The sequence below is a fragment of the Dysidea avara genome, chromosome 1 (genome assembly GCF_963678975.1).
Source record: "Dysidea avara chromosome 1, odDysAvar1.4, whole genome shotgun sequence".
NCBI classification, from domain to species: domain Eukaryota; kingdom Metazoa; phylum Porifera; class Demospongiae; order Dictyoceratida; family Dysideidae; genus Dysidea; species Dysidea avara.
In genome coordinates, this window is record NC_089272.1 from 14,884,945 (window position 1) to 14,912,631 (window position 27,687).

Consider the following 27,687-nt stretch of genomic DNA (forward strand, 5'->3'; position numbering starts at 1 on the left):
GAAACAAGCTGGATCGGAGTAGTACGTAATGTCCAAATACTGTAAAACAATGAGAAGTGAATATCCCTACTGTGCTAATTTTTGTTGGAAGCCATTTTACATTCATGACATTTTGGATAGAGATTATTTTGTCGCATAAAATGAGTGTTAATCAAATTGTTTTCTTCTTATCAACAGTTGGTCCAGTATTCACTACTAATTCACTGGGTCAGGAGGTGGTGATTGAAAACAGTTTTACACTTGTCTGTATTGCAGAAGGTTTCCCCAGACCATCCATACAATGGTACCTCAACAATACCATTATCACTGATAGCAGTAATAGAGTTATTGTTAATACTACCTCAATGAACAGTATCACTAGTACATTGACAGTTATGATGGCAGAGTTTAATGATTCTGGTGTGTACCACTGTGAAGCTGATAGTAGTCAATCTGGTCTTGTTACCACAAACAGTGACATGGTCAGTATCACTGTAGTGGGTGAGTATACCATGCATGCACACATGCACACACACATGCACACACACATGCACGTACACATGCACGCACGCACACACACTACACACTACTTACATACACCCTCAACATTCCACTTAAATTCTGGTCTCGTTCTGGTATATCAATGGCAAATAAACAACTATGATGTACAGTAGCACTAGTAAATGTGTAATCCATCAGTAGTCAGTCAGCCAGTCCATGTGAGGATGGTAAGGTATGGACACATTACTAGGATGATGTGACTATGTGTGACCATAATATTAAAATTGGGGAGTATGCGTGGGTAATCAGCTAGTAATGAATTAGCATATGCCATAAAGATACCAGAGTGTTTACAAGTGACCATGAATTTTATCATGGCCTTCTGAATAGTGCAAGACCTCTGTGGTGAATAGGAAGGTTTCGTTAATGAAGAATACCATGTGACAATCACATGGCTCTTCCAATACACTGTCATATTTGGGTAAGGAGATTGTAAATTTTACAGTGCACATTGTATTCATTACATATCCAAAGAAGATTTTATACATTTATTTGCTCATGCATGCAATGGTTGTCAATTGGTAATACACTGGAATATGCTGTTTAGTTGTTAGATACTAGATGTATGAAATGCATAACAAGTTGTATGAGCAGCCAAATGCTCATGTTACTATTGTCTTATATTTGTGTTGTCATTGGCTTGTGTTTGAAATATAATCGCTATTGATCAGATTTCATTGTGTCAATTCAGCAATGTAGACACCTATTACACAATATTCCTCAGCTATAGTAGGCCATACTATGGTAGTAATGCTATCCCTGTATAGCTGACAGCCTTATTCAAGTTTTTAAATGTGTTCTTCCTATATGCTGGAAAATTCTCAGAACCCAAAAGAAATTTCCTCAATTTTCAAACTCGTGATGGAGATTCCATGACTTCGAAGTTGAGCAATTTTTCAAAGCAAGATGTGTTGGTGTAAAGCTTATACAGTTTATCAAATCTGGTTCAATTTTTCCCACAAACTGTATGTTAAAATTATCACCACAGAAAGTTCAGTACAAACCTCTCTGATCCCACATCTCTGTAATCCAGAATACCTCTATAATTTTATGTACCAAAAATTTCTCATTAATCTGACATCCTTACTAATCCAACACAATTTTCTCATCCAAATGAACATCGGATTATAGAGGTTTTACTGAAACTGTAGTGTAGGCAGGCAGACTAGTAATCAGTAGCTTAACAAAATAGCATACTGTACGTGACTCAACATGGTCAACATGTATTTTTCTCTAGCTGGCACCTATGTATAAGTTAAATTTTAATTTTCTTGTTATTGTTACATTAGGGGACCTGCCTAGTTATTAAGCTATTGTGCTTGTTTGTTCTACAGAACAACCAGCGATATCACCTCCACTCCATAATGTAACTTTAGGAGAGAGTATCATGTTTAACTGTACAGAGTTTGGTTCACCACCATTTACATACCAATGGTTTATGATAGATACTCCAATAGTGACATTACTACAGAATGAGACTAGTAACACTTACAGTATAGCATCAGTATTGTACAATCACACTGGACAGTATATCTGTGAAGGTAGTAACTCCCTTGGGGTATTTTCTAATTCAACACCAGCTCAACTAATAAGTGAGTATAATTAACACAGTTTGCACATGTACTGAATCCATGTTATGATGGATGATTAAAGTTTTCTGTATTATAATAATTGCCCTTTTGCAGTAATAATAGATGTATTGTAGACACTCTCCTTTACAAAGATATAACAGTTGAAGGGATGAAATGGCTCGGTACTGAACTAAGCCATCTACTATCTGACTTAAATGAATGTTTTGATGTTACTTCAGTAAGATTAGTAAAGGAAATGTTCAGTTGCATGGCTTGTCTCAATTTCAAGTTTGTATATGTATATACAGAGGGAGTAGAACAGCATGGGACTAACATTGTCCTCACCAGTGCGGTGTCCAATGATTCCAGGTTTAGCTTAAATGTACACTGTAAATTCAGAAGTGTGAAGTTCATACTGATGGTATGACTCCTGCGGTCGCTTAGTGTGGTCATCATACTTCTGAAGTATGAGCATCACACTAAGTGACCGCAGGAGTCATACCATCAGTATGAACATCACACTTCTGAATTTACAGTGTACGTATGTAGGTGAATGGGACATCACCATGAATAAGTCTCTTGCTTTAGTAAAGAATCCAGGGTGTCATTTTCTATGTAGTTCCGTTCCACAGAGTTGACCACTTAACTGTACAGTAAAGTGCAAAATATTTACCACACAAGTGTAGAACAACTACAATTCACATTTGTTACACTGCTCATATATAAGCTAAAAGCAAAGAGGGTGTAATTTATGCATGATAACACTGCACAGATGCTGTCCTAGATTCACAAGTTCACAGGTAGTAGTATAGGCACATCACTTCATCTTTGAATTGTATTCCTGTAGTTGTAATTGCATTCCTTTTATTTATACACTGTGTCCTTAATAATGGTTAGGCACCGGCCGATTATGCCGGCATAATTTAAAGTATAATAGGTGGCCAAAAGCATCAAGCATAATGTCAGCATAATAGGGACGATGTTTGAAAAATTAATTAAATGCACAATACGCGCGCCTGAAAGAAAGCAAATATTCACTGCCAATAGTATTATTAGTGCATTTTATAATCAAAAACACGTAATACAACTTATTAAACCGTTTCTTTGTTGGTTATTCACACTTTGCAGAAATAAGATCGAGATACTCTAATAGAACAGTCACTTACTCTAATAGAGCAGTCAGGAAAGGCTGATATACTCTAATAAAACAATCACTTCTAGAGCATAATTTTGATTTTGAAAGCATAATTTTGAGCATAATAGGCTTAATTTTTGAGCAATGCTCAAAAGCATAATAGGTAAAATTTCGGGCATAATAGGCCGGTGCCTAATAATGGTGTTTATTATTGTACAAGCAAGTGAGAAGCTGTATCTCATGTTACTGCTCCATAGTACATGTCCAGTTCCTTTGGTTTAGTACTTATTGGTTTCTATGGAGGTATGCAAGCTTAATTGTTAGGTGGTGTTAACATAGGCGGATCTGAGGGTGGGCCAAGGGGCCAACAGTTATAAATGTACTTTACAGTTATACTGTACATTGTAAAGAAAGTGAGGCAAATAAGTTTAAATTTTTGTGTCAAGATCGAGATACTCTAATAGAGCAGTCACTACTCTAATAGAACAGTCACAATTTTATAATCATAATATAGCAATACTGTACACCTTTATATTTTGATTTAGTACACTTTACCATCAAACAGGTTTTATCTCAGATAGGCTAACTAATCTTTATATGCATTACAAGCATACACTTTTTTTAGCTAAACGCTATCAAAAATGCTCCCAAATTCAAACCTAGGTCTAATTTTTAAAAAGATTCCCTAACTACAGTCTTAAAACTGTATGTCTATCATTCATCCAATTATGCTGAATATAGTTATGAAACTGAATATAACTTGTGTACTAGAATTCCTCTTAGTAGAATAAACACTTTTGTACACTAAAGCTTCTTGCCCCCCCCCCCCCCCCCCCCGACAGTGCCTCCTAGATCCGCCTATGGGTGTTAATGGTTTACAGTGTTTACTAAGTTTATTACTTGGTGGACAAAACAACTGCTCAAATAGAGAATTTTCTCTTTGTTGCACTTGAAGAGTGGTCAAATGCACTTATGAATTTTTATTTGTATATATTTCATTTCTTTGCTGTATGCATGATTATGACCAGACAAGTGCTCCATGACACATACTTTTTCTCTGCTACAGTTCAGCCCAGCATAGTTGAACATCCTGTTGCAATACAGGCAGTCTATCCAGGAGTATCAGTCAGTTTCAGTTGTAGAGCTGAAGGATTCTCTATGCTCAGCTACAGCTGGTTTGTTTTGGCTTCTGGTTCTGATATTGGAATAGAAATTGATAATGCAACTGAACCAATGTACACTATTTCTGATCCCAGATATGATCAGGATGACACTGGGTACTATTGTATTGCTACTAACAATGAAGGAATTGCTGTATCCAACTCTGCTGCACTGTCAGGTAATTTTAGTTTGTTTGTATCTTCTTGTTTGTCCTGCCTTTGATATTTGTGCGTATCTTGTTTATCATGTTTGTTTGTGTGCCACCACATCTAACACAATTGACAATTACAGATAAGTAATAGTCCAATGTGTAACCATTGCATGCTGCCATTATATGTATATACAGAAACTATTGGAAAATGTCCACCGATACCTATGTAGACTGTTGTTATCAGAAACTAAAAGAGAAATTCTTTTTTTTAGACTAGTTAATTTTTTAGTTCTTTGTTAATAATGTATATTAGTACAATCTATGATTTGCACAATTGGCTACATTTGTTCTTCCTTGCCTGATTAAATAGCAGCTGTACATACAAACAATTAAACAAAACTCGGATGATGTTGTTCAAATACGATACATATGCATATTTGTACAGTGCATTGCACAATGTAGCATGTAAAGAATCATCATTATTCTTTTTTTGCTACAGTTCTCCAACCAAACATCACTGATATCATGTTTATTCCACCATTAACTGGTTCTTCACTGTTACTCAACTTTAATGACAGTCAGTCAATGACTTGTACTGCTAGTGGTGGTCCTCGGATCATGACCATGTGGCAATTTGAAGATTATTCATCAACTGGAGCCAGTGGTTCATTAGTGTCAACAGTAGCCACTGGTAGTGACAGTGTAACTTATACCATCTCATCCTCATCAACCAGTGATACTGGTACTTATTACTGTGTAGCTACTATTTATGGAATGACCAATACTTCTGATATGTACACCTTGTTTGGTAAGACATAAGTACGGCGTGTTATATATATATTGTACATTTCTATTCAAATCACCTTTGCAACCATTACCATATTGCAAACTTACCCTCTGTTGATGCATGATCAGTATGGGATCTAATGTAATTCAAACACTAGCACAGAAGTCAGTAGTAAGGGTACTAAGGGACCTTGGGTAGTAGAACAGGGTTGGATGAGTGGGTGACCTTTATTTTCAAGTTAATTATATTGTCATACACCCAAGGTGAAGTTTTCATGATGTAGCCCAAGCTTTCAACATGATGCTGCTGATATCATCTAGTACAGTGGTTGAATTCATGTACTCTTGTTCAGTGATGAAGAGATGGGTTCAAGGGAAGTTTGGCACAAAATTGTGTAGTTTAATAAGTTGTTAGGAATTTAGTTATACAATAAAAAGATTGGCTATCAACAAGTTGAGAAATACGCATATCTTATGCTCAGTACTCAGAACAGCATGTCATGTACTGTGTGCTAGTTCTGTGACTTCTTTTCTTCATCTAGTTGCTCCTTATGATGTGACCATCATGGGTGAAAACATGTACCCTCAGGGAAGTCAGTTAGAGTTATCCTGTTCATCAGATGGTGGACCACACTTAGAATATAGTTGGAGCAGGAGTGGAACTGATGAATTCTCAAACAACACGATTACTAACACCAGCACCCTTACAATTAGTGATCTAGCTACAGTTGATGGAGGGGATTACACTTGTACTATCACTAATGATGCTGGGTCTAGCAGTACCACAGTTACTATTTATAGTAAGTTGAAAGAAATATGTTTGAAGGCAACGAGTGTGGGGTTGTGTAGTGGTAGAGTATGGTTTGGTTAAATTTGTTCACTACAAATGCTGGCTAATTGTGTGCACAATAGTTAGAGCAATAAAATCTGTACATACAAGTTTGATTATGTCTATACTTGGGCATCATCCAACTGTTTTCTCATGTCATATTTTCACTCATGTTGTACTACCACCCGCTGGAAAGTGCCATTTGGATCATTATGGATGAAGATTATCATTCTTTCAAACAAACTGAAACTTTCTGCTCTTCTGTGGCAGTAGAGCATGTTGTCATACCAAGAAAAACTATTCCATTGTTTACTCTTGTCATAGCACCAACATGCATACAACCTGTTTTGATTGTATAATTGTATTTCACAGGTTACATGCAGTGCATACTTACTAAGCATCAACAGAAACCTTGGAGAATCTAATTTTTTTAAATTTTCATCATGTTTTCTTAAACGCAGAAATATATATGTAATATTACAAAGAAAATTACTTATGCCTTGCAAATTTTACATTAACTTATCTCTGAGTGGCTACTTTCCAATTATTGAGACATTACCCATGCAGTAAACATGCTACCAGTTATTGTTTCATTCTCTCAACAGTTGATGTAGTGATCAATACTCATCCAATGGACCAGTTTATTAACATCAGTGATGATGCAACGTTTATTTGTGAGGCCACAGGCTCCCCTCCATTATCCTACCAATGGTACTACAATGGTGTTGAACTAATGGATCAACCAATGTATGTGTCTGGTGCTACCACCAATGCTTTGATGATTACCAATGCCAGTGTCACTCAGTGGGGTAACTACAGTTGTGTGGCTTCTAATATTGTCAACAATGTCACCTCAGATGAAGCAACATTGCATTGTGAGTAGATTACTGTTAAACAAATACCATAATACTGTATTTCCCCATCCAAAAGCCCCACTTGAATAAACACCTGTCTCAATTATAAGCGGCAGAGGTGGCTTTCAGCACATTTTATATCACTGAGTAGTAGCTCACTGTCAATAGGTAGTATGCAAGTATAAGGTAACACTGCAACAGTGTGGATATTGTTAGATTTGGTAAGAAATACAGAGCTGGCAATACATGTGCTGTGGGACACTACTGGTATATTGTGTTCATATTCTGTGTATATAGGATGGACAGCATTACAGTGTTACTATATATATAAAATATAGTTGGAAATACATATGCTTTCAATGCACAATAGATACTGTTTTTGCAGGGGTGGTGGAGCAGTGCAAAGAGTAGGGTGTCAATATGGCAATGAAGTTTTAAGTATAGAACAAATATGTATGTTATTTATGGGGTCTGAGGGCTTGCCCCCAGGAAAATTTTAGAAACTTTGAGAGAGTATTTTAAAGACAATTTCACTAAAGTGTGATTGTTCTATTTAGAGTATCTCGAACATTTTATACAAACATTACCCAAAGAAAGTGGGTAGGAAAGGGCATGCCCCACCACCTCAACCAATTCCAACATCTATGCATTCTTTTATTGAATGAGTATTAGTGGATACTTAGTTTAGTTTTTTTGTCACAAACTAGTTAAATTTACTGAAATAGTCAACTAGGTCAATAAAGTCCTACACATACGGCAGATACCAGTACTCTATCTCTTGTTGTGTAGCTTTTTCAAAACACATATACATTTTCCTTCTTGGGTTTTTATAGTGTACAAGTCTATAGGGAGCACTGCAGGAGTGTAGGCATTGCAGGAGTGTAGGCATTGCAGGAGTGTAGGCATCACTGAGGTATCTTCTGTGTCTATACCCTCAGCACAGTAAATTAGGCTAACAGTTTGAAAATACTGTGGGGTATTGTATTGTGTCTATAGCCTGCACAATAGTCATTGTTCAGTATTATTTGCAAGTTTTGTATACTGTAGATCCACTTCACTGCGTACAAGGTTTAATGCTTAGTGTTTTTGTTACTAAAAGTTTGGTACACTGAAATGCTGTAACTATGGTAATACAGTCCTGCATGTAGGGCAGGTACCAGTGCTAGTACTCCCTAATAGAATATACACAGAATGTCCAAAGTACGTTAAAATCTGTTGAGCATTTTGTATTATTTTTATGCATGTATCTTATTTATGTGCCAGTTGTATAAATCTCTTTACCCTAGTATCACCACTTGGTACTGTTGAAGTCACTCCAGAGATGTATCAAGTACCTCACTTGACTGATAATGTCACATTTACATGTCAATCAGATGCTGGTCCCAACCTCATGTACACCTGGTTGTACAATGATGCTACACCAAACAATGATGACATTGTGATCAATGATAATCAGTTGACAGTGAACAATGTAACTTACCTCCTTGGGGGAACTTATACATGTGTTGTGAGCAATGAGGCTGGAGAGGGAAGGGACAGTAGTGTGTTGTATGGTAAGTAACAACTCAGCACTGATGAGTTAAATGGTCCCCATCTATCAACCGTTCATTGTAAGAATCCCTAATTGTACTATGGTGTATGAGCAGATCAAAGGGTTCTGCCATAGTCTAACTAAGATATACTGGTTGGTAGTTAGACCATGCATGGCTTGTAGTTGAGAACATGGACCAAAAAGGTGTCAATAGCAGTTGATTAACACTTTAACAAACAAATGACAGGTAAAGCAAATGTATTTGGCTTCCTATATAATTGATGAAATGCACACATGGAACAAGCACGTGGAAGTAAAATACCCTAGCGATATTCTAGGGAAAGTATATGGCTGTGTTATTCTGTGTGAGTGTTTGAAGTGCTTCACTGGATCCATTCATTGAATACCCTAACTGTCCCCGAAGTATTCTTAGCGGTATTCTTGGGGATTACACCGCTGGAAAATCTAGTCACTTCTTCTTCAGTAATGGTATTATTAAAGCAAGGTGAAGGTGATAGTGGTTTTCTAGATTTCCCTATCGACAGTGTCAGCCTTTTTTCTTGGGTTCTGGTGAAGAACGAGCATGATGTTGCATCCTAGGAGAAGGCAACACAAATTCACCTGAATTGTTCTTATTAAGATTTTAGCTATTATCCTACCACCACATTCATTTCTTGGCTGCCACCTTTGATTTGACATCTTTTTTCACCCTGGCTTTTTGGAGGCTGCACCCTTTTTTCACAGCTTGGCTGTTTTTTGTATAGATATGGTATACAGGACTAAGTCAAATGAAAAATCTGTCTGAAAACAAAAACAGTGGAATAGCATATTTGATGCTATATGCATATGTAATATAGGAAAACTGACACAAACCAAAGATTTCTTATGCTTTGATCGACAAACACAATGCAACCAAGGCTATGCTGTTAACACCTCTGTTGTTGCATAACAAATGCTTACAATTTTTTCAATGTAAATTCACATGTATTTTATCCATTGTATTAAATGTAATCTATAAAATTTAACAGTTGCTCCATACAATGTGGTCATCATGGGTGATAACACATATGATAATGGAGATCAGTTAGAGTTGAACTGTTCATCAGAGGGTGTACCAGGCTTAGAATACAGTTGGAGCAGGACTAATACATTCTCAGCCACCACAACTAACACCAGCACCTTTACTATTAGTGATCTAGCTACAGTTGATGGAGGGGAGTACACTTGTACTGTCAGTAATGATGCTGGAACTAGTAGCGGTACCATCACTGTGTATGGTGAGTCTTTTTGCATTAAATTCCATCAAAATTCTCATACTTAACATCGTATATGTCCACTTGGCCTGCATACATGGCATGCAGCATGGCATGCACTAGAGCTGTGCATTAAATAGGGTATCCCAGGACATTTCCAGATGCTAGATACTAAATGCACTTGTATCTGCGGGAGATCAGTTAGACTTGAACTGTTCATCAGAGGGTAGACCAGACTTAGTTTACAGTTGGAGTCAGAATAATGATTTTTCAAATGACACAGTTACTAATACCAGCACCCTTACTATTAGTGATCTAGCTACAGTTGATGGAGGGGATTACACTTGTACTGTCACTAATGATGCTGGATCTAACAGTGCCACTGTTACTGTATATGGTGAGTCTTCAAGGCATTCAGTTTTTTCTAGATAAATGCCCAAAGGTTGCAGCAAGCAGCTGGGGGTATGTGCTTTGTTTCTAGAAATTAATTCTTGAAGATGGTGTGTCCATGTGTATGTGCAGTGTGTGTTTGCACTCCCCTGGATCAACAAAATGTTTGACTATACTCCTACGTATATAGAAAGGTTAAAAATCCATGATCATGTCATACTTGATCATCGGTATTCAGAATAACATTCATGTACATGTGTGGTAATTCTACCACTTCTTTTCTTCACCTAGTTGCTCCATACAATGTGGTCATCATGGGTGATAACACATATGATAATGGAGATCAGCTAGAATTGAACTGTACATCAGAGGGTGGACCAGACTTAGAATACAGTTGGAGCAGGACTAATACATTCTCAGTTACCACAACTACTAACACCAGCACCCTTACTATTAGTGATCTAGCTACAGTTGACGGAGGGGAGTACACTTGTACTGTCACTAATGATGCTGGAATTAGTATGAACACCATCACTGTGAATGGTGAGTTTAAACTTATGTGTGAATCAGCAAAACATTTGTCTATACTACTTTCATCATACTATTTATAAGTTTGATTAAGATCTGCATGTAATCTCATGAGCTGTTTCATTATATTCATCTATCTGAAGAGCTGTCTGTCTGTCTGACCATCCATTACAATGCTTACCAGTTCCTGCACCTACTATTGCAAGTTACAACATGATAACCTGTGGGAGGCAATCAATCACCTAAACCAATACATCCGTAATCACTAGATTCATTTTATGGATGTGCCTAAATCTTCAATGATGGTTCATAACGTAATAGGAGGGGTGCAACAATATATCTATATATCGATATATTGCAATATTTTCTATTACAATATAATACAAAATGTGTGATGAAACATATTGATATATTGCTTATTGCAATATATTGCTGTGTTACAATATATTGCATAATATTGCAGGGTTGTAATGGGCTGTGGATTGTGGATAATCAGCTTATTCAGCTGCCACCCTCCTGGAGGGCGGGAATCAAAATCACCAGAATGTAATTGTTGATGTTTTAGAAGCCACATATCCTTAACAAACAGTGCTGGTTGTAGTACATACTGCCTACTTGTACTGTAATACCTATTTAATAACTGTTGGCTATTATAAGCAGTGTACACCACATGACACTAACGCTATCTGCTGTATCTTATGAAGCTTAAATCCATGAGTTATTTACACAAGTATAGCACTTTAACATCACCGAAAGCCCTAATCCAAATATTGCAATATAGCAATATATTGCAATATTTTTAAGGCAATATGCAATATGATATTTACCCATATTGTTGCATCCATACGTAATAGCCACTTTTTTTATGAACAGAGAAGTCCTAGAGACATCACGGAACAGTCCAGGTTAGTGATTTTACAAATTATAGTTTACTAAAGACCCAGAGAGCTATACTTTGTTTTTGAGTAGTTATTTCATTTGTCTGTGAAGTAGTGTGGTCCGCATTCGTGAATAAGTTATAGGACTAGTTCTCACCTTGAACAATGTTTCTTTACTCATAGGGTAGCAAGGATGACAAAGTGGCTCCATCAAAATTTACAGCTATTCATCTGACTGTCTGTCTGCATTACAGTGAATAACGTTGCCAAATGCTGCATGTATCAAGACTGTTGTTATACCAAACAATCATCATCTGGGACTAAAGCTGCTTTATTTTCTAATGGTGGTCTTTTGCATCTGCAGTACATCGAATTTAAGGGTATTAGTAGAATGAAACTTGGCAAAATCATTTATGTTACCTGCATGTGCAGGTATGTTACAGATCCAATTTTGGAAACTAATAAGTAGACTGCTCAGAAATGACCAAAAGTGGCTATTTCTGGCAACCAAAAGTAGCCTTTTTCGGCAACTTTTGACGGCTCAAAAAGTTTGGGCAGTGGAGGAAAGATGCCAATTCTGGCAAATTTCTAGTTGCCCATAATTGCCATCTTTGACATTTTATGAGTAGTTCAAAAGTTGCCAAAACTGAAAGTTTCCAAAATTGGCAACTATTATTTTGCTTTGAGCAACTACACCAAATGGTGCTCCAAAGCTACCAAATCTGGCAGTAATTGTATTTTTACTTATAAAGGATGATAAACTCATTGATTGTGGGATTTAGTTTGCCAACAGTTACCAGAAGTGGAAACTTTTTAATGCTGAGAAATTAGTGAACAGTTAGTTTGGTAACTTTTGGTTGCCAGAAATTACCATTTTTGGCAATTTAGCTACAGTATTTCTGGCAGCTAAATATATCACTTTTTATGCAATGCAAAGTTGCGACCAAATTGGCAAGTTCTTAGCTACACAGAATTATCATAGCTATTAGACACTTTTCAAGCTGCACAAAGGTTGCCAAAGCTGAAACTGTAACAAAAACTAGATGGTGCTTAAGTGTTATCCCACTTTAATTATAATATGCAATAAATGGGTTAATTTAGTAAATGCAAGTTAATCAGTTTCTACAATGTAGAAGATTTGAAGTTAATATTGTTCATATAACATCTGCTTCTTAATGACTCTTTTACACCTATGCTTGGCCAAGGGTGCAAATTCCTTGCACCGTTGGTTGTTGTTTTCTTCTTCTTATACAATTTTATCATCAACCTCCTCTTCATTGTCTGATGACATAGGAGATACAGAGGCCTCTATGTGTTCTTGTCTCTCCTACTCTTCTTCAGCTTCCACCTCATCATGACTTGGCACTTCCACAGAATTGCCTTGGAGCTACCAACTCTATTGCCATTGCCATTGAGTTGTACTTTTATATAATAAAAATATTATTGTTCAGTTATTCATAGATTTTAACTGCTTAAAATATGAGTGTGATTAACAAGTTCCATAATAACTTAAACGTTTTATGAATAGCGGTAGATTTTGAATAATCGCCACATCAATTTGACAACTAAGGTAGTGAACACTGTGGCATTTAACCATGTAAATACGGAACTTATTATAAGGGATAACCAGGGGTGGATCCAGGAGCCAGCAAGGGGAGGGGCACAAACAGACTAAGTTGTAGGTGATTGGGGAGATCCAGATTCTGTTGCTAGTTGTTGCATTTTTGAACCAGAAAATAATCACCTCTTAGTAGTGTCTCACTGATGATTTTTGCCATTTTGGCCCTTGAAGATGGTTGTGAAGTCTTAAAAGCTGTTAAAAGGCTCCTAACGTCTTAAACAACAGCAACATGATAATTAATTTTAGAGGCGCTTAGTACACACAAAGGTGCTGGGCAGAGTGCTAGGTAGCAATTTAACAGCTAGTTTGACATTGGTTTGCTTCGGTTTCAGGTGATATTTTCACGATTTGTATAGCTAAACTGATCTTGGCCTGACATAAAGTTTAGTATTTTAATCACAAGTATGGCTGGCTCTTCCAAGAGGGGGGGGGGGGGGGGGCATTTGCCCCAAATTCCCCATCCTGGATCCGCCATTGATAACTATATATTGTTCTTTTTAATATCAGTCGGGTTGCTGCAATCTAGTACAGTCACAATGCCTTATTACTTTTGGCAGGCTAGTATGTTTACTTTCAAAAGTAAACTTTTTTTGCCAAAACTGACCTACAACACAAACTTAAAGACACCTTCTTACCCGCATAAAAATTCACTCGTTTTTGTTATTCTTCTTTTCGCCACACTTTAGAAAAATCACTATAACTTGCTCATGCTTTAGTTGATTTTCTTCAAATTTGGAGGGCAGTTGAAACTGATTTCCCAAAGAGATATAATCTATTTATGTGCTATAATAAACATCTTCTTAAAGCATGAACTTCTTATCTGAAGTGATTTTAGTCACTCAGAAGACACCTATTGGTTTGATTCTACTTAACCAATACTGCCAAGGTGCCATGAAGGGATTGTGAAGCTGGTTTCTGGTCATATTATTTTTTTTATGTGCACCTTTTTATGATTCCTAATATACAGTCCTACTGTATTGTATGATGTACTTTCAATAAAATTATATAACAATTGCAAAAATTGCCCAAAATGGAAATTGTGAGCACCTCAAAAGTTGCCAAAAGTTGCCAAAAGTGGCAACTTTTTGTTTCCAGATGTGGCAATTATATAAATTGCCAATTTTGGAACTTTTGGGTATCAAATAATTGCCATTTTTGGCAAACTAATCCCACAATCAATTAGTTCATCATCCTTTATAAAAGGAGTAGTACACTTATTGCCAGAATTGGTAGCTTTGAACACCATCTTGTGGTTGTTCAAAGCAAAAAACAGAAGTTGCCAATTTTGGAAACTGTAAACAGTTTCCAGTTTTGCCAATTTATTGCCTGCTCAGAAATTGCCAAATATGGCAATTATGAGTAGTTCAAAAGTTGCCAGAAGTGGCAACTTTTTCTACTCAAAAATTGTGCGCAGTTCAAAAGTTGCCAAAAGTTTCATCCATACAGAATTAGCTAATAATGTTATTGCATAACCCAAAATTACCCTATTGTAAAGTAGTAATACATAGTTGGTCAATTTATAGTAGCATAGATGAGTTAGCTAGCTGCATGGCGCCTGGTTTTTAGAAGTAGCACAATATCATTTGATAGAAGCAACTGTATGGATGAAACTTTTGAAACTTTTGGTCACCATAAATTTCCATTTTTGGCAGTTTCTGAGCAAGTCTAAAGTTTCCATAATTGGTTTGTAACATACCTCGCATGTGTTAACACCTATGTCATGTCATGCCTTAATTGTAAACATATGAGAGATGTTTTGTAATTTAGTGGTTAAAGTGACCAACTCTTAGCTATCATGTACCGGGTTCAATTCCGGCATTGTAAAGAGCTTTGCTATAACTTTACCACCAGACACACTGCACTAAGGCTACTAAAGGACTTTATGAAACTCAAATTTTACTTGATAGAAAGCAGCCTTAACTTTGGCTAACAAATACAATTAAAATGCTACATACAGTATATACAGTAAAGATGGCACCTTTCTATATGGATTATTGTCCAAAATTCGACAGTAACTAACCGATTTACCAATTATTCAGTAAGCCCTTCATCACATGATGACGTATACTTCCTCAGGATTGCAGCACATATTACTATACTGTATTGATCCACATTTTATGCTAATTTCATTCACTATTACATGAAACAGAGGGAAAACGGCAACAATGGAAGAGAATAGCACTGGAAATTTTATTTGAGGTGTCCGTAATTCCAGATTTAGCATCAGTTTAGAAGTCTAAATATGCAATTAACATGAATTCTGCACTTAATGTGTGTCATACTTCCTGTGACTGTACTGTACTTACTGCTATATGTGTGTTATCCTTCAGTTGCTCCATACAATGTGGTCATCATGGGTGATAACACATATGATAGTGGAGATCGGTTAGAGTTGAACTGTTCATCAGAGGGTGAACCAGACTTAGAATACAGTTGGAGCAGGACTAATACATTCTCAGCCACCACAACTACTAACACCAGCACCCTTACTATTAATGATCTAGCTACAGTTGATGAAGGGGAGTACACTTGTGCTGTCAGTAATGATGCTGGGTCCAGCAATGCTACAGTTATTGTTTACAGTGAGTTGAAATTGATAGGTTACATTATACAGGTATCTTCGTCTGCATCTCTACATTATCATAATCCAATACATTAGTAGTTAAGTGCTATAATAAAGACAGAATAATTGAAGAGAGGTGGGGTGGTGTGATATGTTGGTGAAAATTAGCTCAGAGTCTTCCTACATGCATGCTGTTAAGGTAGTTCTATCATTAGTCTTCTATGTTAGCAGTAAAGCAATGGTGGGCATATAATTGTCCTAAAGGTGCTTCATGCTTAAGAGTTTATGTAACAGCACAATATGAAAACACTTTCAAAGATACCTTTGAACATTTAGTACAAGCTAAAGGTTTGTGATATTGTATAGAAACATACTGTATTCATTCCAATAAATACCACTCTCAACTATAAGCTGGAAGAATTGGTATTAAAAATACCTGGTAGTATAGGCCCTGAAATATAAATGGAGTCTACTGTGGGTGACTTTTATTCTTTCTTACATCTGCGTTTTCTTCAAAATAAGTTTAGATCCATCTGAGGGATGAGAGTGCTACATGTAGTGTACAGGTAATCAAATGAGTGTTCTGTGTGAGTCTGCGTGCATTCAAATAAAAAAAAATTAAAAAGTATTGTGCAACTGTTTACCAATCATTTTAGCCATCACTACACTTGAAGAATGGGAGAAGGTGATCTATAATACTGGGGATAGTTGCTAACTAATTTTTCATGGTGTCCAAGTGTTGTGAAATGCTTCGTATGTAAACATTTTAGAACATTACATAGAGATTAAAATATGATTAAATACTTAATTAAGATATTAAGCATTACATTTGCAGCTTGTTGTATCATTTTGATGGTTTTATAATTTAATAGCAATCTTTTTGTTATTGCTGTGTAAACAATAATACCAAATTGAGTTTCTTAGTATAGTAATTATTTACTAAGCGAATATCGTACAATACAATTGTACTGTATAGTAGGGACCACAAAGGAGTAAGCGTGAAAAAATATTACATAAAAACCAGTCTCACTTTTCCCAGGTGACGTTGAGGCAGGATTGGTTAGGCAAAACTAAGCCCAAACAAGCCTTCAGATCAACTTGAAATGCTTTCAACAAGTTGCTACATAATTTAAAAATATATATATATTAATGGAATTTTTTACTGACTGAGTAACTGACTGACTGATTTATGCCTTCAGACAAGAATAACTTGACAATGGCTAAGGCTACGGGCTTGATTTTTTCACTGTTCAATGTTGCTTTGGTCCGAGAGGTGCCTTTTGGCATACCGCAGTATGTGCAATGCATTCTTCATGGACTTACCAGTGTGCTCCTTTGTGTCCCATTCATCATTGCTGACAGCGAAAAGTGTTAGCACATGATTGCTTCCTTTCGTAACGGAAATCATCCATATTTTTCATAGTGGCTACTTTGATTGATGCTTTTCAAACAGTTTTTGATTCATACTGCTGTGTAACGGGTTGAACATAGCTGACAATGAAGTGTAATGAATACTTCACTTTTCAGACAATAATTGATATAACTGGGGCATATGGTGCCATTTCTTTCTTTTGATGCAGTATGCGTGAGTTCACCAGTCCCAATAATTATTTACAAAAATAAGTTAACAAAAACAAGTACACAAAAATTTTTCAACTAGAGTAGGGACCATAGCACATCGATAGTGCAAGTAGGGATACAGTTTATCCCTTTATACTAGAACTAGTCCTACAGTTTATGCACAAGGGCTTTGATACTTTTATGATACACTATGCTAAACAGCACAAACCATTGTGCGTTTTTATTTTTGTCTTTTAGCTTCTCAATCATCACATATTTATCTTTCGGGTTGACACTCCCAGAAATCCTTTTCTTTACTTCCACGTTATTCATCACTGGACTTGCTATTTCGAAATGGCAAATGCTATTCTTTGGCAAAATTACTAAAGTAGCTTGTGTTAAAATTTCATGTCTATTGGATTAAAAATGATAGAGTAGTTCTAATTTAAGTAAGAGGGTGTAGAATAGTAAGATGCGTGTGCTTGTTGCTATGGGATACCTAATTTACAGGTACTAAAATGCGTCAATATGTCACAGGCTAATTAACTGACCATAATATTTCTTTTAGTGCAAAACAGACTATGTTTTGGGAATCCTTGTACAAACTGTACAGAGCACCCTTAATATCATGCACTACTCCAGCTTGTTTCAGTACTTTTTATCAATATGCTATGGTCCCTACTCTAGTAGAAAATTTTAAATATTTTGTGTACTTGTCTATAATAATTGTAGTTTTGGTAATACTATACCATATTTGCCCCGGTGTATAATTAGAAGCCTAATTTGGTGTTACAATATGTGACCAGGCCTGCAAAAATGGGGCATGTGGGCACATAGTATAGCTGCACAACCAAAAAATTGTGCACTTTTTCATAAAGCCATGAAACTTTCCACACAAATAGTAGTCCTAATACATGTATTTTCAGATATAGTGCCATCCTGATTTGACCTTTGGTGACCTTTACTGCCATTTTTGTACAGAAAATTGATCATTTTTGTCTTTAACTCCCTGAGACAGTAATTAACTTGTTAAAACATGGTACCAAACAAAAGATCTTGCTGATAGAAACAGCTTGGTTTTTATTTGAAATCAATACGTGATTTCAGTACAAAGTTATGAGTATTTTTATTAGCTGCAAAATTTGATAAATGTATGCATAATTATCTGCCCACGGGTAATTCACACCTCGAGGGCATGTAAATTTATCAAATTTTGCAGCTAGTAAAAATGGTCATAACTTTGTACTGAAATCACGTATTGACTTCAAATAAAAACTAAGTTGTTTCTATCAGCAAGATCTTTCTTTTGGTACCATGTTTTAACAAGTTAATTACTACCTCAGGTAGTTAAAGACAAAAATGATCAATTTTCTGTACAAAAATTGCCGTAAAAGTCACCAAGGGTCAACTCAGCGATGGCACTATATCTAAAATTACATGTCATGAGGAGTACTATTTATGTGGAAAGTTTCGTGGTTTTATGAAAAGTGCACAATATTGCCAATTTTGGGGACTACGCCGCTATACTAACATAAAAATACCTACTTTTACAAACTTTGATGAGTCATAACTTTGTATTTCATTATTACTTGTCCATGAAATTTTCACCACATATTAAACATTCAGTTGCCATTAGAGTACAAGTTACAAAATGAAACATTTTATCCTAGTACTGAGATATGAGATGTTACAGTTTGTGATGGGTAGTTTGTACCCACATTCCCTATTTTTGCAGGCCCGGTTACATATTGTCTAGATAGTGAAGTCTGTAATCATCTACATGTGTTTCACAGCAATATATGTGACCGGATTTCATATAACAAGGCTTCCACACACACAAAATCAAACTTACGATTTTACCAGAAATGGATTGCTGGTCTAATATACTATCATATTTCACAATGTACTTCCTTCAGCACTGGCAAGTCTGGTTTCTGTAGCAGCTTTCTTCCGACCCTGTCAAAGCCACGAGTGTGAGATTGGCACCATTAAATGGCCATGGCTTTGTGATAATGGTGTGTAGTGAGCTGGGACTTCACAGAGAGCTCGCCAATAGTGTTCTCAGTCAATTTGGAGCAATTTGAGGGCCATGAAGGGCCATGGAGAGCCCAAACTTGGCCTCTGGACTCCAATCGTCTTCTTACTCCATTTTATACCCGTATATTAAGACCACCGTCCACCCCCACCCTCCCACCCTTAGTACTACCATCTGTGATATTATTACCCGCTCGAAAAAAGCTGCTCAAAACAGGGCAAATTTTGGGTATCAGAAATGTATACACCCACTCAGTGATAGCTAGTGAACAGATGAACAATTGGTGCAAATTTTGTTTGCACAGCTGTAGGCACTGGGAAGTTATTAAAATCGCCATATCTCCTAACAAAGCTTTGTGCGTCGAAGCCTTGTTTTGTCAAATTCAGTCACATATTCATACTAAATCAACTAATGTACATTTCTCAATTATTGAGCAGTTCTAATTCATACTATCATGTACATGCTGGCTGGTACTTTGTTTCATTGACATAGCACAATATATTTAAGATTCAATACTCCACCCGGCATTCATTGAAAATAATAGATTTACAGTTTACTACACATATTCTATCTTACTGCTGTGTGTCTCATCCTTCAGTTGCTCCATACAATGTGGTCATCATGGGTGATAACACATATGATAATGGAGATCAGTTAGAGTTGAACTGTTCATCAGAGGGTGGATCAGACTTAGAATACAGTTGGAGTAGGACTAATACATTCTCAGCCACCACAACTACTAACACCAGCACCCTTACTATTAGTGATCTAGCTACAGTTGATGGAGGGGAGTACACTTGTTCTGTCACTAATGATGCTGGAATTAGTATGAACACCATCACTGTTTATGGTAAGTTGAGATTACAAAGCCATTCAGCAGATTTTCTTCAAGCCACCACCTTCATTCACAACTCCATTCAAGCTGTTTTGTATTGACCTTAGAAATAAGTGTACAATCATCATAATTATATATAGTTTGTGTTTTTAATGTTACATGTATGTCATAAGTAAAGTAATGGTTACTAGTAAGGATACACAAAGGTTTGTGTTGTGATACCACCAGCCTTACATTACATTCATGGTACCTTGGCAGTATTGGTTGGATACCCAAGGCAAAATTACCCAAAATGCTTCCAATGAGTGTCGAAAATTTTTTAACCGAACATTTAAATTTTAGACCAGGCTAATACCTGGTTTCCTGAAATAGTTTTTCTTTGGAAAGTGAATGTGTATGTGTGTGTGCATGTGTGTGTGTGTGTGTGTGTGTGTGTGTGTGTGTGTGTGTGTGTGTGTGTGTGTGTGTGTGTGTGTGTGTGTGTGTGTGTGTGTGTGTGTGTGTGTGTGCGTGTGTGTGTGTGTGAGGCAGCATAGCCAAGTGGCTAGAGCATCAGCCTGTTAATTGAAAGGTTCCAGGTCTGATGCCCAGTTATGCCAATTTGGTATTGTTGTTGTTGTTTCCTTGAACAAGAAACTTTACTCACATTGCTCCCTGGACAGTCCTCCTGCAAGTTACTCGCTCTGCCCCAGAAGGATTTGCCTGCACAATGCTCAATCACCTAAGCGGTGCACAGGAATCCCAGTGCTGGCTCACAGGGTGGTAATAGATGTGTTTTGCATTGCTGCCATAGGCTTTGCTTTGTTTTGTGTGTGTGTGCATGTGTATGTGTGTGTGTGTGTGTGTGCGTGCGTGTGTGTGTGTGCACGTTTCTTTGTCTGTCCACACCCATACTTTTACAAAAACTTTATGCCAGTGTGACAGATCCTGTACTAAACTTACAGGCAGGTAAACTTTACTGTGAAGGGTATAATATACTTCTTACCAGTTCAAAATATGCTGTAATTATTTCCCAGTATGGTGTGAATGACTTTCCCTGTAGGCTGTACAGATGTTGTAGCAACCAAAAAGGCTTTGCAGGCTGCCAGAAATTGCATGTCAAAAGGGGGAATGTCCTTCTCATAGTAGAACCATGGCTTTATCCAGAAACACAAAACAGTTATAGGCTTGTGTCGATTATGCCGGCATAATTTTTGGCATAATAGGTGATGAAAAGCATAAAGCATAATGCTAGCATAATAAAGCATAATTGCAGCATAATGAGATAAATTTTTGCCACAATAAGTATAATAACTTTTGCTATAACAGTAAGGGCTAACCTGTTTTGGATGGTGAAATGATTCCTGACAACAAATAGAAACAATGCACTACAGCCTTGCTACCAGATATGTAACAGTTACTTTTCTTTGTGGGTTGAGTTAGCTAGTACCAAGGCATGGCTGGACAGTTTAGTTGAGCTGCAATCATTGAATTTGGTATTCATCTCACTGTCTCATTTTGAGACTGAATTTGATTTTTGTTGAAAAATCAAATCAAAGTTAAGTGAATAAAATGTGATATGATGATTATTGTTATTGGAAGACAATAGCTACAATGGAAGCTCTGATGATAAATGTAGTGTTTAGTCAGTACCTAGTGAATATCTGGACATTGAAAATAGTTAAATCTTTGCAGGTCTACAGTGACACTGACGAACCAGGAAAATATTTTTAAAAGACAAGATCCTCTAATAGAACAGTCAAACACTCTAATAGAACAGTCATCACATGTGACAGAGAGAATGAGAACCATTTAAGCATTTATCCCAAGGATACTAACGTGTCCTTGGCATGGTGCTACAAATGCAAGTTACATCATCATTTAACTGAGCAGTTGCTGTCCTTTGAATGCCAATTGCTATAACTCAGGAGATTGGTAAAATTATTCAGAAACCATGCATAATGTTTTATACATAATTATTTGCATACAAAACTATACTATGATATAATGCCTATAGCTTCTGAGGGACTAGATATGCCCCCAAACCCCTGCCCTATTAGCCTACTAACTCTGGAGCACACCCCCTTGCTATTATTTGTATGTTGCAGTTGAAATGTCACTTCTCCATTCTTTTAAAAATTTCTCTGCACAAAGAAAAGCACACAAAATAATTACATTTCTGAAAAGCATAAAAAGCAAACATAATAGATAGAAAATTAAGGAAATGCCAAAAAGCATAGTAGGAAAATTTTGGAGTATAACAGACTCTAGCTTAAACAGTTAAGAAGATAGATCTGGTGGTTTAAAGTGGTTTGTTTGAGTCATGCTTCCTTAGCAATGAAAAGAATTACAAAACAATTAATGAATTATGAAATACATGAAATAAGTCAAAACATAATAAATGAATTGTTTTTAAAATATGTACCTATAGCAGGGGATAGCATAAAACTGCATGGGTGCCTGGTTTTTAGAAGCAATGGAACATCAACTTGTTCTGGGTAACTAGCTGACTAACTGATGTCCTCATACAAGTATATGGTTTATGTTTCTGCTTTAATTATCATTTAGTCCCAATGCATGTCTTTTGGTAGACTATCTTACTTCTGTATGTATCTCATTCTTCAGTTGCTCCATACAATGTGGTCATCATGGGTGATAACACATATGATAATGGAAATCAGTTAGAGTTGAACTGTTCATCAGAGGGTGGACCAGACATAGAATATAGTTGGAGTAGGACTAATACATTCTCAGCCACCACAACTACTAACACCAGCACCCTTACTATTAGTGATCTAGCTACAGTTGATGGAGGGGATTACACTTGTTCTGTCACTAATGATGTTGGAATTAGTATGAACACCATCATTGTTTATGGTAAGTTAAGATTACAAAGCCATTCAGCAGGTTTTCTTCAAGGCACCACTTTACATTCATTGAATTAGTTCATTCACAACTCCATTCAAGGTGTTTTTTAAGTGTACAATCATCAAATAGTTCATTTCCTTCTTGTTTGTAATCTTGTGTTTTCATTAAGTACAGTATCCCTTACTAGTAAGGATCACAATAATTTTTGTGTATTGACCAGAAACCAGCCTCACTTTACATTCATGGTACCTTGGCAGTATTGGTTTGGTACCTAAACTCAAATATTCTTTAAAGGCTAATGACCCAAAAAATACTTCCAATGAGTTTCTGTTATCAAACTTTTAATTTTTAAACCAAGCATTTGCCTGGTCTCCTAAAGTTGTTTCAGAAAAGTGTGTGTGTTGTGTGTGTTTCTTTGTCTGTCCATACCCACACTTGTGCGGAAAAGAAGCTTTATGCCAGTGTGAGAGATGCTGTACTAAATTTACACGTAGGTATAGTTCAAAATATGCTGAAATAAAGTGTGAACAGCTTTCCAAGCAAGCTGTACAGGTGTTGTAGCAACTAAAAACCATATTGTGGACCTTGTAGGCTACCAGTAATTGCAAATCACTTTGAGCCAAAGGGGTGTCCCCCCTGTATGCAAATGGAAATGAAAAGCAGAACCAAGGTTTTGTCCAGAGACACCATAGATAGATAAACTGTAAAACAGTAAAGAAGAGTCTGAACATTGTTTGTGGTTTAACCGGTTTGTTTAAGTTGTACTTTCTGAGCAACAAAACATGGTAATTATAATGAATTATAAAATAAATTCATACAAAATACAAGAAGTAAGCATTCAATACAAAACCATAAGTAAGGAGTAATACCCAGTTTTAAATATTGAATACTGATATCTGCATGGGTGGCTGTTATTTAGAAGTATAGCAGAACATCAAGTCTAACCAGTTTATTATTAACTGATGTACTCAGACAAACATAATGGTCAAGTTTGTAATTATGAGTTAGTCCCAATGCATGTCTTTTGGTAGACTATCTTACTGCTGTATGTGTCTCATCCTTCAGTTGCTCCATACAATGTGGTCATCATGGGTGATAACACATATGATAATGGAGATCAGTTAGAGTTGAACTGTTCATCAGAGGGTGGACCAGACTTAGTATACAGTTGGAGCAGGACTAATACATTCTCAGCCACCACAACTACTAACGCCAGCACCCTTACTATTAGTGATCTAACTACAGTTGATGGAGGGGAGTACACTTGTACTGTCACTAATGATGCTGGAACTAGTAACCATATCATCATTGTTTATGGTGAGTTGGCCACACGAACATGGCACATTTATGATAACAATTAAAAATACATTTAGATACAAACAATGTGCAAAGTAGCTTTGATCTTTAGACTTTCCCAAGTCAAGAAAAATTCCCCAAGAATAAATGATCAATTGCCATCAAATAAAGTTTTAAGGGGTTAAATCTTGATTCTTGATAATTTTTACTATAATTTGTTTACTATAATCTTGCCAATCACTAGTTGCACAATGTTTACATATAACAATTATTAATGAAGATGTCTACAGTACTATATGCTGTAAAATGGTGAACGTTTGACAAATTGGCATCACAAACATAAATTTAGACATATTTTCCAGGCAACCAATATTGAACAATAATACAGTGGCTTTGTCAAATATCATCAAGGGTTTATAACACATTATAAACTCTTGATATTGCATAGCATAAAAAATTTACATAGAATTTAATTTTACGGTTGGTGTCATAACTGCAATATTAACAGTCTGTTAGCAAATTTTGCAAATGAATAAAGCAGCTAGCATAGATTTTATCTTAGTCATATCTATGATGCCCGTGTGTGGTACAGAAATATCCTTGCTGCATACAAGAATGTTTGTTGCTCCGCTAAAGTGCTTTGGTCTTCATGAACTCAACACAACCAACACGTCCATGTAAACACTCCAGCTGTAAGTTGTGGAAATCACTACAACTGCCACACTCCACACAATTGTATATGTGGTGTCCACTGCACAGATGGAACTATATAGTAAATGAATGACAGTCTCAAATAAGGTTTCAAAGTACTGGTTAAGTGCACCTTAATAAGGCATTACTATTAGACACTTACAAGCAAAAACCAAGCTTTTGTAAAATAAAATTCCATCAGCTTAATTAAGTTGCGTTATAGGTAGACTGTAAATTTTATTATAGTACCATAAAATTTTTATGCTGTATGGTAATTCCTTCAATCGACCAAATTCACAAAACTTTTGTTTTGTCATATTATAAGATGTGTGTTAATGAAGTTGTTTTGCTCTCGTCAACAGTTGGTCCAGTATTCACTACTGATCCTGTTGCTCAGGAGGTGGTGATTGAAAACAGTTTTACACTTGTCTGTATTGCAGAAGGTTTCCCCAGACCATCCATACAATGGTACCTCAACAATACCATCATCACTGATAACAGTAATAGAGTTATTGTTAATACTACCTCAATGAACAGTATCACTAGTACATTGACAGTTATGATGACTGAGTTTAATGATTCTGGTGTGTACTACTGTGAAGCTGTTAGTAGTCAATCTGGTCTTGCTACTGTGAACAGTGACATGGTCAATATCACTGTAGTGGGTGAGTAGAGCACACACACAGTACACACACTGTATACACTCTCAGCATGCTACTTAAATTCTGGTCCCATTCTAGTATATCAATGGCAAGTAAACAACTATGATGCAGCACTATTGAATGTGTGTTGGTCAGCCATTCCATGTGGGGGGTGGTAAGGTATGAACGCATCACTAGGATGATGTAACTGTGTGTAACTATAATATTAAATTGGGGGAGTATGTGTGGGATACAGTACAGTTGCAACAGTACTGTATTTAGGTGTATCGATATCATTGTCTCCATTGTATCACCATACAGCGATATAATATCAGTTAAACATACGTAAGTGTTTGATGCTTTTTAAAAATAATGAAACCCTTTTTGTTGCCATATAATCATTTAAGTGTAAAAACCGGCATGTACAACATACAATAATTTGATTCATGAGAACGTTGGCCATTAAAATGTAGTATATTTCTTAAGTACATATACCTCGATACATCAATATATCACAATATCAATATACCCTATTTTTGTATCAATATGTATCATTGCCCCAACGTACAATCAACATGCGTGCGATATATCAATGTAATTTATTGTTGCATCTCTAGTAATTAGCTAATAATATTCATTGTAATTAACTAATAATATTCATTGTGAAATAGCTTGTGAAAAAGATACTGGTGTGTTTACAAGTAGCCAAGAATTTTATCATGGTATTGTGAATAATGAAAGACCTTCATGGGTGGCTGTCAATTAATAATACTTCTCGATAAATTTCATAAATATGCTGTTTAGTTCTTGAATTCTCATCTCTCTATGGATGCATGAAGTACATAACATGGGCAGCCAAATACTCATGTTACTGTTAATTGTCATGTTGTTTACAACTTAGTTATGTCTTTTAATGGCTTGTACACTATATCTAAGATAATCACTATTGATCAGATTTCATTGTGTCAGTTCAGCAATGTAGACATTACTGCACAATATTCCCCAGCTATAGTAGGAGTAGCTTGGTCACACTACTGTACAGTAATATTATCCTTATTTTGTGTAGCTAAAAGCCTTATAGTGTGTGTTGTTCCTATACATTGAGAAATTTTCAGAACTCATAGTTAAATTTCCTCATATTTCAAACTTGTGATGTAGAATCGACATCAAACACTTTCCAAAGCAAGATGTGTTGGTGTAATGCTATTGATAGTTTTACAAAAATTTGTCAGGTCTGGGAAGAAATTTGTTCACAAATTTATCACATACCCACAAACTGTACACTGTACATTAATATTACCACCACACACAAAAAAGGGTGAATTTTCTTGTGTTAAAAAATTGTAGTGCAGGAAGGCAGATTTTTTAATAAGTATCTTGACAAAATAGCATCCATGACTAAGGACATGGCCAACATGTAGCCTTCTCTAGCTGGCACCTACTGTATGTGTGTAACTAAAGGGATGGCTAGATATAATCACCAATGAGGAGTTGCTGTTATTGTTTAAAATTTAATTTTCTTGTTATTTTTACATTAGTTATTTATTTATTATATCTATTGTACTTGTTTTGTTCTACAGAACAACCAGTGATATCACCTCCACTCCATAATGTCACTTTAGGAGAGAGTATCATGTTTAACTGTACAGAGTTTGGTTCACCACCATATACCTACCAATGGTTTATGATAGATACTCCAACAGTGACATTACTACTGAATGAGACTAGTAACACTTACAGTATAGCATCAGTATTGTACAATCATACTGGACAGTATATCTGTGAAGCTAGTAACTCCCTTGGGGTATTTTCTAATTCAACACCAGCTCAACTAACAGGTGAAAACATTTGTGTATAATTTACATAATTATGCATGAATCCACGTTATGATGGGTGAATAAAGTTTTCTGTACATAGATGTATTATAATGGTTTCCCTTTTGTAGTAATAATAGATTTATTGTAGACACTCTCTTTTACTAAGAGACAAAAG

At 36.2% G+C, this 27,687-nt stretch overlaps 1 protein-coding gene across 1 annotated transcript in view; it reads left to right on the top strand.

The window, feature by feature from the left end:
- The first annotated feature begins 377 nt into the window (after positions 1-377).
- LOC136260456 (uncharacterized) overlaps positions 378-27,687 on the top strand; it is a 99,850-nt gene continuing 72,540 nt past the window's right edge. The window contains exons 1-16 of the mRNA XM_066054219.1: positions 378-480; positions 1,875-2,132; positions 4,313-4,585; positions 5,058-5,366; positions 5,887-6,144; positions 6,779-7,048; positions 8,314-8,580; positions 9,587-9,835; positions 10,035-10,208; positions 10,493-10,744; positions 15,559-15,810; positions 19,985-20,236; positions 22,826-23,077; positions 24,134-24,385; positions 25,417-25,719; positions 27,276-27,533. Coding sequence (XP_065910291.1) covers positions 378-480; positions 1,875-2,132; positions 4,313-4,585; positions 5,058-5,366; positions 5,887-6,144; positions 6,779-7,048; positions 8,314-8,580; positions 9,587-9,835; positions 10,035-10,208; positions 10,493-10,744; positions 15,559-15,810; positions 19,985-20,236; positions 22,826-23,077; positions 24,134-24,385; positions 25,417-25,719; positions 27,276-27,533 — 3,982 coding nt within the window. The remainder of the gene's footprint in view (positions 481-1,874; positions 2,133-4,312; positions 4,586-5,057; positions 5,367-5,886; positions 6,145-6,778; positions 7,049-8,313; positions 8,581-9,586; positions 9,836-10,034; positions 10,209-10,492; positions 10,745-15,558; positions 15,811-19,984; positions 20,237-22,825; positions 23,078-24,133; positions 24,386-25,416; positions 25,720-27,275; positions 27,534-27,687) is intronic.